The following is a 16,616-nucleotide window of genomic DNA, read 5'->3' as shown; positions in this document are numbered from 1 at the left end:
TTCTTAGTGTAGTTACCGTTCTAATGAGGTCATGACTTATGACTTAATATTTTAGAGCGTACTTTTTTTTTTTTTAAATATATATATATATATATATTGATAATGCCAGTACTGTCACCTTTCCTGCTTGCAGAGTATAAAGCGCGACCTCATCCTGACCCCCAAAGGCATTTACCTGATTGGTCGAGAAAAGATCAAGAAGGGTCCTGAAAAGGGACAGATCAGAGAGGTTCTGAAGAGAAAGATGGAGATTCAGAGCATCCGGAGTGTGTCTTTAAGGTTTGTAACCCCTTCAAACCCCAGCCCTCGCTTCAGCTGCTGACAAGTCACTTTCCAGTGGAGTCACCTCGTCGGGGGTGGACTGCGCTCTTATCAGCTGTCTCATCACAGAGGTGGCCTAGTTTCAGATTGCAGGAAGGGGAATTTATTATAGTGGCAGTTATTTTGTTGTTGCTGAAATAAGCAGCAAATGTGACACTTATCTTTTCAATGGTTGTGCAACGGAAGCACAATAGCTGACGATGCAGGGCAGCAGAGAGAGCCTAAGACAGAGAAGGAGGTGTGCTAGAGCTTATGAGGAATGACTCGCAACACCTCCGGCTGAACCACTGATTCCCCTTCTGTAGTTTAAAAGGAGGAGTCAGAACTGCTCCACATGTGCCTGTTCCATTGCCGCAGTTGTTTGTAACTGTTATTTGTGTGGAAAGTTTGAGTCAGATGTGATGAAGTTCACGTTAAGTTACAGGGCAAATGCTCCCACATTATCACGAACCATGTAATCACTGTGTCATCATCCCACATGACTGCATTACCCCACCGGTTCACAGACCTCTAAGGACCTTTTTAAGGGGTTTGGGTTTCAGATTAACATTCAGTTAGGCGGTGCTTTCAGAACAAAATAGGCACCAATATGAATGATATGCCTTTAAGGCAAAACCAGTATAATGAGTGTTAACTGGCTCACTGCTGTGAGTCTTATTGTGTGGATGAATCCAGAATCATTCGCTCAATACAGCAATTAGTCAGTTTAATACAAATACTTTATTCAAGTCAAAATCAACATGCAATACGAAAAAGGCATTAATGTGCATAATCAGCAATTCTTTCTTTTGTAATTTTTTTGTCCATTACAGCTTTGGAATCGTCTCGGTCCTTCTAATAAACATACTCGCAATCCATGCATTTGACACACACACCCTGCTTTATCACTACAAGAGATAGCAAGACACAGGAAGAGTACAAGTCACCGACAACCCAAATACAGTCTTTATCAGTAACCTTCCACAAGCTTGCCTTTACATTGAATTTAAGAAAACACCCACAGACAAAGCCAAGCAACATATAGAAGAGAAATGTATTACAAAAGCAACCCCTTATCTTCTGACATGAGTGTGTGATCCTGTGTTGCAGCATGCGGCAGGACGATTTCTTTGTGATTCACGAGGAGCAGTATGACAGCCTGCTGGAGTCCATGTTCAAGACAGAGTTCCTGAGCCTGCTGTGCAAGCGCTTCGAGGAGCTCACCAAGAGCAAACTGAACCTCAACTTCAGTGACAGGTAGGGCCCCTCTGTACTCAACTCAAACTAGGCTTCGAGATGTGAAGGGGGTCACTGAGGCACGGCCACTTGGAGTGCAGGGTGAGTCATGCAGTCAGGGGAGAGCAGGTTTGAGTTCCAGCTGTGCAAAGTTGCAAATTAGCAGGGACTGTTTCTCCTCACTGTGCTACAGAGGACCTTACCAGCCAGGGGTACATCTGCAGGGCTGGTCTTTGACCCCCAGGGGCTGGTAGAGCTCCTGGGTCAAAGAGGCAAATGGCTTGGAAGTGGGATCGGAAGAGCTGTGAGCATCTGACAAGCAGCCTCTAACCATCTCCTCATCTTATTGTCAAGTAGGGCTGATTGAGAGCGAAACTGAAGGCTGCCGTGAATATGAAGGGAAGGTCAGTGTGTCTCCCAGTTAAAGCTGTGTCTCTCCTCCTCCAGGATCGAGTTCAAGGTGAAGAAGGAGGGCTGGGGCGGAGGGGGGTCTCGTCTGGTCTTGTTTAGCCGGGGCCAGGGCGACGTGGCACAACAGAAACCAGGAGGCAAGACCCTGAGTGTCAGCATCGGGGACGGCCTGCCCAAAACCTCCAGTGAGTCTGCGGGCCTGAAGCACTCACCTGCTGCCACCAGTCTGCTTTTTGGTTTTTTCAATTGAAAAATGCTTGGTTTTCAATATTCCTCTGAAAAACTGTTCTATATACATTACAGCACTTATTTTTCTGTCTGACTCAAACATGTTGAAAACCACTAAAGTGTAGAAGATATACAACTTACTGCCTACATCACCAAACCGTGAAAACAATGATCAGTCATCTCTCCATCTGTTTAGACAATAAACTCAGCTCATAATATGAATGCTATTGACTGATAGGAAGATACAGTATAGTGTATTTTCCATAATATAAAATCAAATACTATTCTGTTTTCACAGAACCCACGAAGAAAGGCCAGGGCCAGAGCAGAGCCCCTCCTCAGAGATCTGCCCCTGGGCCCCCTAGAGGTAAGGAACCAATCACAGCATTGCAAGGAATGAACCAATCACAGCATTGCAAATAATGTACCAATCACAGCATTGCAACGAATGTACCAATCACAGCATTGCAAGTAATTAACCAATCACAGCATTGCAAGGAATGAACCAATCAAAGCATTGCAAGGAATGAACCAATCACAGCATTGCAAGGAATGAACCAATCACAGCATTGCAAGCATTGATGCATTCTCTGAGCCAACAGGGCTGGTGACTTCTGGGGACACTGTGTAGCGATTAGTGAATTGCTGTATGGGTGTCTACTAAAGTAATAGGAACATTTCAGGGTGCTGTACAAAAGGCTTCTAATTTAGTATTTTCTTCTGGTGGACAAATGTTCACTGCAAATTCCTTTAAGGGGTTTTGGAAGAGAACCTGCTGCAACTGCATCTGTGTGATAATTTAAGCCCTGCATGTGCCCTTGAGCTATCTGTCTTAAACAACAGGAACAGGGGGGCCTATTTTAGAGCAAGTGCAAATGCAAATTAATTACTGAATGAAACGATTTGAACGGTAATACACTTACAAGAAACAACTTAGTGCCAGGTTGGAGCAGGTCATTTCTTCAGTGCATTGCATTTCATTCACACCTTGCTGCTTGAAATGATTGTATTTGTCACCTGGCTTCTAAATAGCAACGCTGTTAATCCTGTATTGAGAAGCGTCTGTACTGCCGCTCCTCATGTAATTTCCTGCACTTTGCCTCTTCAGGTAACTGCAAGAATGGAGCGGCGCAGTTCTCCCGCAATGACACCAGGAGGCAGGACCAGCAGTACTCCATGCCCCAGAAGCAGGGCCGCCCCCCTATGGGGATGTTGCCCAAGCAGGGCTCTACGTCCAAGGCCCGGCACGCTGTCCCAGAGGCAGAGAACCTGGAGTTCCTCAACGTGCCCGACCAGGGTGTGGCAGGGTAACGTCACCTCCGGTTTGATTTTCTGAAATGCCGGTGCTCGAGAATGAAACGCTCCCGGCGATGAGGGGCTGCGGCCTGTTTCAGCTATATACTGTATGTGATCTTGAACTGCACAGTCGAAGATCCAAATACTGCCACTGTTTAAATATTAAAATAAGAACAAATTCCAGCACCGAAGACTTGGCTAAAGAATCGACACGTTTGTTATTGTATTTGTCAGAAAAGGAACAAATCTGTCGGTTTACTTTTTAAAAACAGGAATACTCCTAAGAGACTCACACATGCTGTACTGTTAGAGATTTAGGTTATTAAGAAGATCTAACTGCTGCGGTATTAAAATCAGTTTCGATCAACTGAATAAACCTCTGTGTGTGGTAGTCTTCCATAAAAACAAACTCAGCCAGTGCATTTGCAGTATATATAATGGGTGAGCAATGCAGGGATCCTTGTCTTGGTTTTTCTGTAAGTGTGTCTCTCTTGTCCCGCAGGATGCAAAGGAAGAAGAGCATCAGCCAGCACCGCCCCCCTCCGGCTGTGACGGGACGGCCCAAACCCCAGGCCCGCCCCCAGGGGCCCCGCTGTCGGGCCCTCTATCAGTACGTGGGACAGGACACCGACGAGCTCAGCTTCAATGTCAATGACGTCATCGACATTCTAAACGAGGGTGAGGAAGCGGGGCCACGCTGTGACATCACTCACTGTGGGAGGGGCATACACACCGGGCCTGATTTTACTACTGTGGGCAAATCTTCTCCAAAAAACAGGCTATAATAGTTTAAGTGCTATGGGTATATAGCAGAAAGCGTCCCAATACTTTTTGGGGGTAGTGTTAAAAATCCAATCAAACCGTTTTTCATCGAGGAAGTACTTACAGTAAAGTCACTCGCTTTGCCACGCAAAGGATTAACAATTTAACTGTGATTCTTTTACATTTTTTTAAAAAATGTTCTGTCCTTCTATTCTCTTTTCTTAGACAGTTCCGGTTGGTGGAGAGGAAAATTTAAAGGCAAAGAAGGGCTTTTCCCAGGGAACTACGTGGAGAAGATGTGAATTCTTCATCTGAGAAGAATCTCCATCACACCCAGGCCCGGGACAAAGGAGCAGCTTTAAACAGTTCCAAGTTGTCAACATATGTATATGTATATATATATAATCACACCTCCACAGCCACATGCTGCACCAAACATGCAGAAAAACATCGAAATGTGTTCTGGGGCTAGATAGTAATGCTGCAGTCCAGCACAGGATTTGAAAGGTTGTTCTGCTATGGGGGTGTGATCTATATACAGTACTGTACAGTCGTGCAAATAGAGATGCACACTTACACTGGGGAGATAAACACACTGGCTTGCATGCAGTGAAGCCGATTAGAAATCCACCTACTTTAATATGGTATTTTATACAGTTTACCCAACTTGCCATACTCTTGCAAAGCAATGCCTAAGCATTCAGACCCCATGCCTTACATATGCACTCATCTTCAGCCATGGAGCACTTACACACAGATGCATGCGTTATGTATGAAACTAAAGACTGAATTTTCACAGGAAACAATGTACACCCCAGCAGAAGCCCGTACCCCTTTTTGCACGATTTATACGGTACAGGTTGCTCAAGAAGGGCATTAGATGTTGTATGTTATAGAGAGAGGTCGATCATCTGTGATCATCCTGTATGGAGTATTGATCGATCAGCCTGCGCAATGCTTGATGAACCACTCTTATTTATTGAGAGCTGAATGAAGCACTGCTCCTTGCAGAGGGAGGGAGAGCAGTTATTGGAACAGCTCGGTGTTCTTTGAGAATCGTGGGACCCGGCTTGAATCCAGTCAGCCCTGTATTTAATATATTTTAATAGTAGAACAAGGATGCCAGCTGCTAAGGGACATTGCGTTAGTGCAGTGCACCCCGAGCAGCCTGCAGTGAAACCAAATGAAAGCATCGTCATCAACATGTGAGTTATACCAAAGAACTTACAGTGTGTGCAATAAGGTGCTACTGAGTTCTTACAGCCTAGAGTGTAGCTATATTTATGTGCCCACAAAAATGTAAGATACTTCAATGTGATTGAGGTTCACAGTCCATGTTGTTTTCAAATTCATTTTAAAAGTAATAAATATGTTTTAGATCAAACATTTTGAAAGAATGGTTATTTGCTATGCATGAGGAAGTGTTGTATAACCTCCAACTGCTGCAAGTAGAAACAGAAACCTGCCTAATTAGATCACAAAGTAACATAGTGGGGAGCCAATGAAGTTGCTTTTGACGAATGTAAACAATGGTCGACTTTCTAAGGTGTGTGTGGAATACACACACTCACGCAGACACACACACACAGACAGACACAGAGACACACAGACACAGACACACACAGAGACAGACACACACACACAGACACAAACACACACAGACAGACACACACGCACACACACACAGACACTTAAAAACACACACACACACTCAGAATGATACACAACTAGCAATAAACTTGACACCAAATAAATATGTTTTAAAATTGAGGGACAGTGCAGATTTAACCTCCATTGTTTTCTTTTATGTAAACTTAAAAAAAAAAAAAATCACCTCAAAGTTCGGTACTGATTTAAGACGATATGTGTAAGGTATTTGGGAGATTGTTACGTTACTGCCATCTACAGGCTGTTAAGAGATATGACATTCTATGGGGGTAGATACTGTTTGTGTGTGTTGACCAGCACTAATGCAGTTGGTTTTTGCATCTCTTTGTTTATCACCTAATAACATGTACACTGGGTTCAATGTATAGTCTTTGATTACATCTATAGAAGGATTATTTTAGTTTCCATGCATGCATCATGTGTGTCGTGTAATTGTGTAGTTTTTTTTTTTCTATCTAACGTCTTTGTAAATTAATGAGAACTACTGCTCCCCTAAACCTGGAATGTCGTTGGTGTTCCTGTATAATGTACACAATCGTTTTTTATAGATTTTTTTTTCTGTATTCAGTTAAAAAAAAAAAAAAAGAGCTTTTTCTGAAGTATTGTGAATGAAAAATAAAAGCAGTATTGCATCCTTTGGTCGTCTCCAGTGAGTGGTGTCTAATAGAGGAAGATGATGGCTGCAGAGGTAGTCATGCTATTTCATCAGAGTACACTGGGTGCCAGTGGAACCTAATGCAACACTTCCTGTGGGTTTTACTATCCTTTATAAAACAGGGTCATATTCACAAACCATGTCCCACCTTTTTAAAAGGAAGGGGCTTTTAAATTAACTGTAGCTAGCAAAATAGTTGCATGACATTTTTCCGCCATGGACATCTATACCCTTTCTAGCTCCTTGCTCGTTTGGTTGTTAGTAGCTTATTGATCCCAGAATCTCATCAAGCAGCTTCTTGAAGGTATCCCAGGGTGTCAGCTTCAACAACATTACTGGGGAGTTGGTTCCAGACCCTCACAACACTTAATATCTGGCACTACACTAGCTGAAAGAAAACTGTTCACAAGCCATACAATGTTGTATTTCCTGAGTCCTTTCACCTGGAGAGTGAAATTGTCCCCACCCCATTCACCGGCTTCTTTCCTGTCAATAACCAATCAGCTGTATCCCTTATTGACTGACATGCTTTCGTCAGCCAGTAACATGCTTTGACAAAGAAGACACTGCTGGAGTGAAATGATCCAGGAAGTACAAGTGCAAACAAGGACTACACGAATAAACCATAGAAACTGAGAGCTTATTTTAACCTAATACAGTACCAGATATAATGTTTGAAAATGAAAATACATGTAACATGTGTTTCTTTCGAAACTACACATTTGAAAGCTAGGTAGCTAATGGCAGTGCAACATGACAAAAATTTATGTAACTATTTTTTTAGCTACAATTATTTAAATCAACCTCCTGATTTATTTTAAGCTTTTTTATTTAAATTGTGTTTGGTTTTTTTCTGGAGAATTAGGGCATCTGGGATCGTGTGAATACCACCCATTTAGTGCAGTGCTTTGTACACAGTAACTCACACTGTCTGAGTACAAACACAGCAACATGCTTTTGCAGTTGGAATCCCATTAGTGTTAGAAATCCAATTAATGCAGAATATTTTGCATTAGAATATTTTGCACAATTTAAAAAAAAAAAAACGCAAAAAAAAAACGCAAAAAAAAAAAAAAAGTTTAGGTCATTCCTCCATTTCAAAGGAATTTAAAAGGTAATTTCCAGCAATGTGTTTTTTAACACTGCCGCCCACTCGACAAGTTTGAGTTAATAACACGTCTGTCTTGTGAACGGGTGGAACTTTGCAACAATAAACTGTACTAACTGTAAACAGACTTCATGACAGTTTAAAGACGATGTGCATAAACACACGCGCACCAACCAAGGGCATTGCGTCACAGTAACACCGCCCCCTTATTTATCTCGCGACAGCTCGTCTCATCCAAAATGGCTGAGTAGACCCTTAATAGAAACATAATATTTGTTCTTTAAAAGGTAATAAGATTTATATTTTAAAAATGTTTTAAACTGTCTTGACTTGAGAGAATACGAACGTCATTCCACGTACGGTGAGTGTCGGGGAACCTGTCTAATAGAGTCATTTTGTTTTTTTCCCGCGATGGAAGGTCTACAGACAGTTCCCTCTTTTGAACGCAACACTTACTTATTCCTGTCCTGTTTTATTGGTACTATATATTAAAAATAATAATAAAATAAAAAGGTGCATTGACAATGTTGTGACCATAGATATGACTATTTTACATAGCGGTATACAATGTGTTGATTAAGCAGAACTGTCTCACAATGAGGATGTTTGTTTACCGTAGTATGTGTGTACATTTCACACACGGAAATAAGAAGCCAACAATAGACACATTAATATGTGTTTATGAGAAATGAGAGTAAAATATAACTTAAAAAAAACGTGAATTTAGTTTTTAAAAATATTAGGCATCACATGTGCCACTTCTAACAACTTTGTGGGTGTGTGTGTGTGAAGTAGGGTTGTTAATAATATATATATTATAACCGTTATCCCAGTGTTTACCGTTTTGAATGTTGATTATCTTTATCACATAAAGATGTTCGCGTGTGTTTGTGCAGTATATGCGTACGTAAGGGCAACTAGGCTGATCCCAGGACTTCATGACATGAACTATGAGGACAGGTTAAAATAATTCAATCTCTTCAGCCTAGACACGACTTGAAATTTAGCAGAGTAGAACAAGAGCGCATAAGTGGAAGCTGAGTAAAAGTAAGTTCAGAACAGAAGGTAGGATCAAAACACTGGGAAGATTTTAAAGAAAGATTTAAAGCATTCAGTGGTCAGGATGCTTTTTCTGCTTGATACTGTACTTTAGTGTGTGTAAAATAAACATAGCTAGTTGTCTCAGCTTTGATGCTTTTGTTGATGGACTTGCTGAAGCCAGTGTTTGTTTTGTTCTAGACAGTATCCCCTGGTGAAGCTGTCAGACCTCCTTTACCAGGAGCCCCTGGCCTCTGCGGGCACCGACATGTCCGTGTTACCAAAGGAGGAGCAGGGAGCGCTGGTCTCCTGCAACGCCATGGAAGGTATTATATCAGACAGACCTGGCGGTAATTGCAATTGGAATTGTGCAATTCAGAATTAATTGCCTTGCCATTGTAATTGCACCATTGGCACATCTGTGTAATTGAAATTGTAATGATGCCATATACACATTCTATCATCATTCTTGTATTTCAATCCCTTTTGGTGACTCCCATTTGTTTTTTAAAAAAATAAAATAAAATGTTTTATATAGTATGTTTTGGTATTTGTAGCTGTGATCAGTTATTTAGAGTAAACAGAGTGAACATGTTAGTGTGTGTAGTTTAGGTAACTTTTTTAGTGCAATTTCATCAAGCAATGCTGCTGTAATAGTAGTTCTGATTATAACTGACCTCAGGTCAAGTATGAGATGCAGGTGCAACATCTGCAGGATTCAGTGGGGAGATCCACTTGTTGAGATGGTCAGGCAACAGCAATTTGCTGGTTAAGGTAATCTGTGGAAGTGAAGCTTGCTAGAGGTTGGATAACTCGTGCAAGGTGTTTAATTAGCTCAGAGGAGGTTATTGAGGTGTGCAATAAAGCATCCAAGACATATTCTTTAAAAAATAAAAAGAAAAAAATACAGGAAATGATGTGGAGCTCAGTAGGACAACAATTAAGAACAATCATTTTAAATTAGCTGCATGAAGGTAATCTCACAACGGTTAGCCTGGAGTAGAAAACTTGGGTTTGACAATATTTCTGTCCTTTTACAGGAAAAGGGATGCATTGCTCTTTTTCCGGCTGCAAGCAAGTCTTTTGGGACATGCAAGAGCTAATGAGTCACACGGGAAGCCACTACATCGCAACGCAGTCCTTGCAGGGTAAGCACAGCTAGCACAAACAGGACAGGGGCTGGCTCCTTTTGTGCAGACGAAAGGGTGCTCAGTGAGTGTGTGTTCTTCTCTTCCAGGTAAACTGTTCCATTGCTCCACTCTGAGGTGCACAAGGACCTTTCCCAGCATGCAACAGCTCATGGATCATATGCGTCAACATTACAAACCCAATCGCTACTTCATGTGAGTAAATTGGAAGAGGGGGGTGTGGAGGACATCTATACTTGGGTACCAAGCTAGGCGATCTATTTATTTGAATTAAACAGAGATAGATCTGAGTGTATTTATGTTTTCACAAGCATGTGGAACGCCAGGAAAGGCTCTATTTTAATAATTTAAAGAGTATATTTAGGTAGACCAATTGAATATATAAATATATCCAGTTGATATGTTTTGTGCTTGTGAAAGGCATACCTAGTAAATGAGGCCCCAAGTAGCTTGATACTAAAGTAACCATGGTAATAAAACTGGACAAATGTTTTGACAGGTAGTCTTTGTCCTGTGGGATTCCCTACACTTGCCTCTACTCATGTACCTCAACTACCCTAGGAGGTGAGAGGGTACATCAGAGTCCATACCCATCCAATTCTTGGTCTTTCTGAGAAACAGTCTGCAGTGGCAGTTGTAAAGGGAGCTTTTCAGAACCACGTTTTTTTTTTATTTTTTTGTAGATGTGAAAACTGCAAGGTGCATTTGCGCACGCACCGGGCCCTCTTCAAGCATCTCCACGTCTGCGCCAAGGTTGTCAAAAACAAAGGAGCTCACAAGCTGGAGAAGCCTAAACCAGCCACTCCGCCAGCCACGGAGCTCTCCAAACCGCAGGTCAAACGAGCCGCCCCAGAGCTGCCCAAACTGCAGAGCGTCATCCGGCATCTTGAGAAGCTGGTGCCCTCGAGCCAGGCTTCGGCTCCCTCCCAGCCCTTGCCCTCCCAAGCTGCCCCCTCCCTCCCCAGCAGCCTGCCCAGCGTCCACAGCTCTCTCAGCTCTGCACCCCTGGTCTCTCCCGGCCCGCACCCCTTCCAGCTGCTCGAACCCTCCCAGTTCGGATCCTCACCCCTGCGCTTTGCTGGCCAGTCGCACGGCGCTTCCATGCCTGGTCATTTCCTGCCCTACGTGCATCCCACTTCCTACTCCATGCCCCAGTCTGCCGTACAGCAACGTCTCGGGCCGTACGTCCCCAACCAAGCCGGGCTTCCTGCCTCCAACGCTGTGTGGAAGAAAAACCAAGGTGAGATGCGTGGATTACGGAAGGTGTCTAATAGAAGGTCAGTGTAGGACGAGGTTTGACTGAAATCTCTGTCTGTTTTTTCAAGAAAGTGGACATTATACACGACTCAAATCTAAGAAATGATTTAGTCTGATGCAACAATTCCATAGCCTATAAATAGTAAAATTATTTTCCTGCAGCCTGCCAAATCAGACAATGTGTGGTTTGGGGAGATTTAGGATTAATGTCATTTTTTTTTTTATTGACTGAGCAGTCTTGTCCTAACAAGGTCAAGTGTTCAATTCAGTACTGAAGGATCTGGCTGGAACGAGGTCCTGGATTGGAATGGACCAAAAGTGATGTGGTTACAACACAATTGGCCAAGCTGTTGAAAGCAATATCTATAGTAGTTGATGGGCGGCTTGCAGTAAATAGTTTGACCTCTCAGCTGAGATTAACTGGAATAATAATAATAATACTCCTAACTTGTTGCATCTTAGTAGTATAATTTGCACTTCTGTAAATTATACTGTATTTAAATATCAATTTAGCATTGTAACCCTTTACTGCCCTGTAACTCCTGTAAGTCGCCTTGGATAAAGGGGTCTGCCAAATAAATAAATGTTAATAATAATAACATTATTATTATTATTATTATTATTATTATTATTATTATTATTATTATTATTTTCTGTCTGTTGACATTCACAGGCCAGTCCTTCAACAGTCGCATTGTGTGGGAGCACACTAGAGGGCGCTATAACTGCCTGCAGTGCTCGCACTCCACCCCATCCCGCGAGGAGATGACACTGCACATCGAGGAGCAGCACAAGAGTCCTGTCAGCCGGATGCAGGGAGACATGGGTAGGGGGGTGCAGGGAGAGATGGGTAGGGGCCTTGCAGCATTCTGCTTCCCCTGAGTCGAACAACTTACACCTCGCCTTTCTGTCACGGCTGGGTTTTATTTGAGCATTCTTCAGCACTGGGAAATCGCCCTGGATTTCATGGATAGGTGGTAGATAAGGGTGATTCCTCAGTGCTGTGAAATGCTCCAGAAACACCCAGCTGTAGCATAACTCTGCTGACTAGGATGATCGAACTGATCCCTTCATTTCTTATACTGTGTGTTTTATTTTGTAATTTATGATTGTGTTTTGAAGTTATGGATGAATTGCTGCTGCTATTCCAGTGGTCAGGATGCTAATATTACGCTTCGCACAGATCTTAACGTCACGAACAGCATTTTGATATCCGATTCTTAAGGAGAAAATAGGCAAAAATGGGAACCGTATTTTTCTCCAGTGTTGAAGAAAAACACAGTAAATGGTTGCAGGTTTTCATGACACTACTCACTTTCAGAGATATAAACTGGGGAATGCACTTTGCTTGAACTCTTAAGCTCTAATATGTATCTAAGGTCAAGGTATCAAACTCATCTGAGCAGTACCTTAGACCAGACCAAGAACCTGTTAACACTTATTTCAATGCGGTCGGAAGTTTTACACGGATGGATTTAGTTATTAAAGCTCTGCAGTCAGACCATGTCCCGTGTTCGTTTAATTATCTAATGGTTTGTTTCAATTTATTTCAGATTTTGATGTCGGACTCCCGTCCTTTCACTCGAAATTGACTTCAGAAATGGAGAGCTCCCTCTTTTCACATCTCTGATGGGTTTTTTACTGGGTGGGTGGGTTTGTGGGGTTTGATGTAAAAATGGGGAGATTTACAGAGGATGATCTGGTCTGTCAGCTCCATTCCTCTGGTACCTTTTAATTCCAATTTTTTTTTTTTTTATACAACCATAAACTTTTTTTTTTTTTTAATTGTCTGTTCTGCATTGATCTCAAGAAGTGCCATCTTGACAGCACTCAAATGTATGACATTAATCAATCTATTTTTCCCGTACTATACCAGACCTGTTCAGTTCAAAACGGTGTGCCTGCAGTGTTAAGAACCCGGGCTATAGCTTTGATGTGCCAGGGTTGCATTTCTTTTTTTTTTTTTTTTTTTTTTTTTTTAAGTCATCGGCAATGGTTTTTACCCCGTTTTTCTCCCCAATTTGGAATGCCCAATTATTATTTTTATCCTGGTTCACCGCTGCAACTCCCGCGGGAAACGGCGGCAGACACACGTCCTCCCAAACGTGTCCTGCCAAGCCGTCTTTCTGTTTTCACGCTGCAGGTTTTCTGCGAAGCCACCAGACCCATAGTGCTGAAGGACAACACAGATCTGAGTGGCTTCTACAACAGACCTGCAGGCGCCCTATCGGCCACAGGAGTCTGGTGCGCAGCGAACCGAGGATTACCCTGCCGACCTGAGCCCTCCCCACCCGGGCGGCACTCGAACCAGCGATCTCCAGGCTATAGGGCGCATCCTGCACTCCACACGGAGCGCCTTTACTGGATGCGCCACTCGGGAGCCCCTAGGGTTACATTTAACCTCCCCCATGGGCAACATACAAGATCTGACCATTTTCCACTAACTTCACAGTTTAAAAGAAAAAATGTGCTTTGATCTGCAGCTATAAATCACTCCCCCAGAAACAAGCAAGTCACCATTTTGGTTCCTTGATAATTCTGGAGAAGGGAATCAGAAATCTGAAATTATATACTATGTATACTCTTTCACTTCTTCAGTGAAGCAGTAATAATTCATCTGGCACCGCGCCAGGCTGTTCTCTCGCCGCATGTGTGGCATTGAACCACTGAACTGAATGTGCTAAACTCAATCCAGACATCCTGAAACACGTCCTCACTCATTGGCGTTAGCAGATCAACGTTTACCAAAACATTCCTACACTGAATGGACTTCATGTGAGTTCTGTTTGTCCTGTGTAGTGCACACTGTATGCAGTATAGTCCTATACTGAAATGTAAGAATTCCGTTTTGAGCCGTTCTAAATCTGTGGAGAAACAGCCTGTTCAAAGGGAATCGCAAGGGGGGAAATATATGACAGCGCTGTTATAATATCTGGAACAAGGTTAGGTTACTTTCACACTAAGAATGTGATAAAAGCAGTAACATGTTGTGGCTGTGTAACCCCCTTTTTTTTTTTTTAAGAACAGTTCAAGTGAAAATAAGAATGAGTTCAAACAAAAAAAATGAACTGCACAGTATGTGTTTTACTGTATAATTGGAGCGTGCATTTCCTTGTTTCATTTCTGAAGTGTTTTGATCTAGATTCTCCGAAGCTGTTCAGATCTCTGTGCTTGCAGTGCTGCAGTTTGTGGTTCACGTCCCTGTAGAGTCTCATGATACCGTGCTTGCACAATGTAAAGTGCTGGTGTTGCCTGTTGCGTTGCAAGGCAAGAGAAATAAATTCAGCAAGAGAACTTCAAACGGAAACCAAAAAAATTCAGCTGCCAATCTGGGCCAAACTTCTAATCCAGTCAAGTTTTAGGAAGACTGTCTCGAGCCGTGCAGCCAAAGAGCTTGCAGAAGATCCAGTCCTGGGTCTCGCACTTCAGTCATGTACATACCCGGTATTCAGAACCCCTTTTGCATTCTTTCTGTGATGTAGACTTGTGTGGGATGTCCGAGGGAGAGGAGGGGAGGAGCTGGCTACAGGGAGGTCACTTCAAATGTATACAGAATATTGTGTCCTTTTTATAAGAAATGCGCTGGTTACATTTGACACATCTGTTTTTACTGTTCTTGATGGATATTTAAATGTTATGTTGTAATGGATCAATTTTCTACCAAATCCAGGCAACAACTACCAACAGTAAGCAACAAACAAGTTTATAACAGATTCACAGTGTTCTGTATCACTATAAGCGCCCCAAGTTAATTTACTGGAACTTGCTTCATAACTTGGAGTACTTTCTCTTCTGTTCTGTGTATCAACAAGCTATATCTTTATAATAAACAGTTTCTTGATGATTGTTGACTAAAAGAAAAGTCGTATGTTTTTTTACCAGTAGCATAACCATACCGGGACTTAAATAATGTATTAAAATTGGGGAGGGGAACAATAGGTGAACGAAAAAGTTTGTTCACTAGTAATTAACAATAGATTTTAAAACGAGCACGTGTTTTGTCAGGACTGTGGATTACGCTGTTGAATCCACTAGAGGGCGCTTAATTTTAGGCTTGTGTGCATAACAGACACCAGCGATGCTTCTTTGTAGGTTAAGAGTATTTGTGTTTAGTTGGGTTTTCAATAGCGCCCTTTGTGTAATATTCTGTTCTCTGTGTTGCTGGTGCACTGTTCACGATACCCATGCATGCCCCCTGCTAAAATAAACAATGATATGCTCAACACATGCAGTGACCACAGTTGATCCATCCGTTTGGCAATGTGCATTTTACACCAGATCGATCATCTTATATATTGGAAATCATGATGCAATCCTATTTCGTAGCATGTGATCCTTTAAATGTGTGGTTTTTTTTTGTAAAGTTCACTATAAATTAGATTTTGGCACCGTGTATAACGTGAACAGATTATATTAATTGCTATGAACTCATTTACGTCCTTGTTGTAGAGACATTGTTTAATATATAAAGTGCCATATATATATATATATATATATATATATATATATATATATATATATATATATATATATATATATATATATATATAAGCTTTTGATGTGCACAGATGCATTCGTGGTTAGATTATATGAATGTTAGAAAATAGGATCAAGGATACATTTTCATGAATGTTTTCAAAAGCGCTAGTAAAACTTGACTTGTGCAATATTGAGCATCACAGCCCTGAAACAGAAGCATGTGCTGAGATCGGCCATTCGTGCTGGGCCTTGACACCTGGGGAAGACCATCAGCGCCACAAAGGTTAAGATGTAGAGCGACTGAGTGGAGGAGCTTGGGGGGGATGGGACAGGTGGGGGGGGGGGGTTGCTGCAAGAAACGTGGCAATCCACAAGCATCGTGACCGAGAAGCGCGCAGTATAAACTGCACAGACAAGTGTCTGTTATAGTTCCAGTTTCAATCCAGCATATAAACACACAGGAGAGTTCGCTGTGGCTGCTGTGTTGTTTTCATAGAAATAACTGGACAGATAAATCGACGAGAACTAATTTCGAATTTCAAAATGATTTATTTAACCTTGAGATACATATCTAATTTTCCAGTGGGGTCTTGGCAAAACAAGTAAGATACCAGTTGAGTTTTTTTTTTTTTTTAGTTTTTTTTTTTTTTTACTGAGCTGCTGGTTTTTAGTTGCCAGTAGACTTTCTACTAAATCTCATTCTGAAAAACAAAAACAGCTCCGTGACAATAATTAATATAATCATCTGTAGTAGTAACTTTGCTGTTGTTGCTCGTTTGTAAATTAAAAGTAAGGGCAGCGTTTCGTGGTTAAAACTAACATGGGAGGCAGGACTGCAGACATTTCCATGGGGGCGCTCAAACAAACATGTTGTCCTCTCCCAGCCAATCCGCTGCACTTACTGGCCCGACCCGTCTGTGCGGCGCGGCAGGCGGGTTTGGGGTGGGAGGTGTATTTAAATGCCCGCGGAGATTTCTGAACAAAGCAACATTTGGTTTTTTTTTGTTTTGTTTTGTTTTATGTTTTGTTT

General features: G+C 42.0%; 2 protein-coding genes across 4 annotated transcripts in view; both read left to right on the top strand.

Moving 5' to 3' along the window:
* Positions 1-6,539, top strand: part of LOC117428977 (unconventional myosin-If-like) — a 31,844-nt gene extending 25,305 nt beyond the window's left edge. The window contains exons 22-28 of the mRNA XM_059015154.1: positions 134-279; positions 1,411-1,557; positions 1,984-2,132; positions 2,474-2,542; positions 3,284-3,482; positions 3,974-4,149; positions 4,459-6,539. Coding sequence (XP_058871137.1) covers positions 134-279; positions 1,411-1,557; positions 1,984-2,132; positions 2,474-2,542; positions 3,284-3,482; positions 3,974-4,149; positions 4,459-4,535 — 963 coding nt within the window. The 3' untranslated portion in view covers positions 4,536-6,539. The remainder of the gene's footprint in view (positions 1-133; positions 280-1,410; positions 1,558-1,983; positions 2,133-2,473; positions 2,543-3,283; positions 3,483-3,973; positions 4,150-4,458) is intronic.
* Positions 6,540-7,867: 1,328 nt separating this feature from the next.
* LOC117428998 (zinc finger protein 414-like) lies at positions 7,868-14,969 on the top strand. Of its 3 annotated transcripts, none has more exons than XM_059015146.1 (7): positions 7,868-7,951; positions 8,904-9,028; positions 9,743-9,850; positions 9,940-10,045; positions 10,534-11,090; positions 11,781-11,933; positions 12,661-14,969. In XM_059015146.1, exons 2-7 carry the CDS (start codon positions 8,971-8,973, stop codon positions 12,735-12,737), a joined length of 1,059 nt encoding a protein of 352 aa, XP_058871129.1. In that variant the 5' UTR covers positions 7,868-7,951; positions 8,904-8,970; the 3' UTR covers positions 12,738-14,969. The 3 variants fall into 3 exon arrangements, with proteins under 3 accessions (XP_058871129.1, XP_058871128.1, XP_058871127.1); XM_059015145.1 differs by having other exon boundaries at positions 7,875-8,025; positions 8,908-9,028; XM_059015144.1 differs by having other exon boundaries at positions 7,875-8,025.
* The last annotated feature ends 1,647 nt before the right edge of the window (positions 14,970-16,616 follow it).

Source organism: Acipenser ruthenus, chromosome 49, assembly GCF_902713425.1.
Source record: "Acipenser ruthenus chromosome 49, fAciRut3.2 maternal haplotype, whole genome shotgun sequence".
NCBI lineage: Eukaryota > Metazoa > Chordata > Actinopteri > Acipenseriformes > Acipenseridae > Acipenser > Acipenser ruthenus.
The sequence above is the reverse complement of the archived record's forward strand: the minus strand, read 5'-3'. Positions and strand labels throughout refer to the sequence as shown.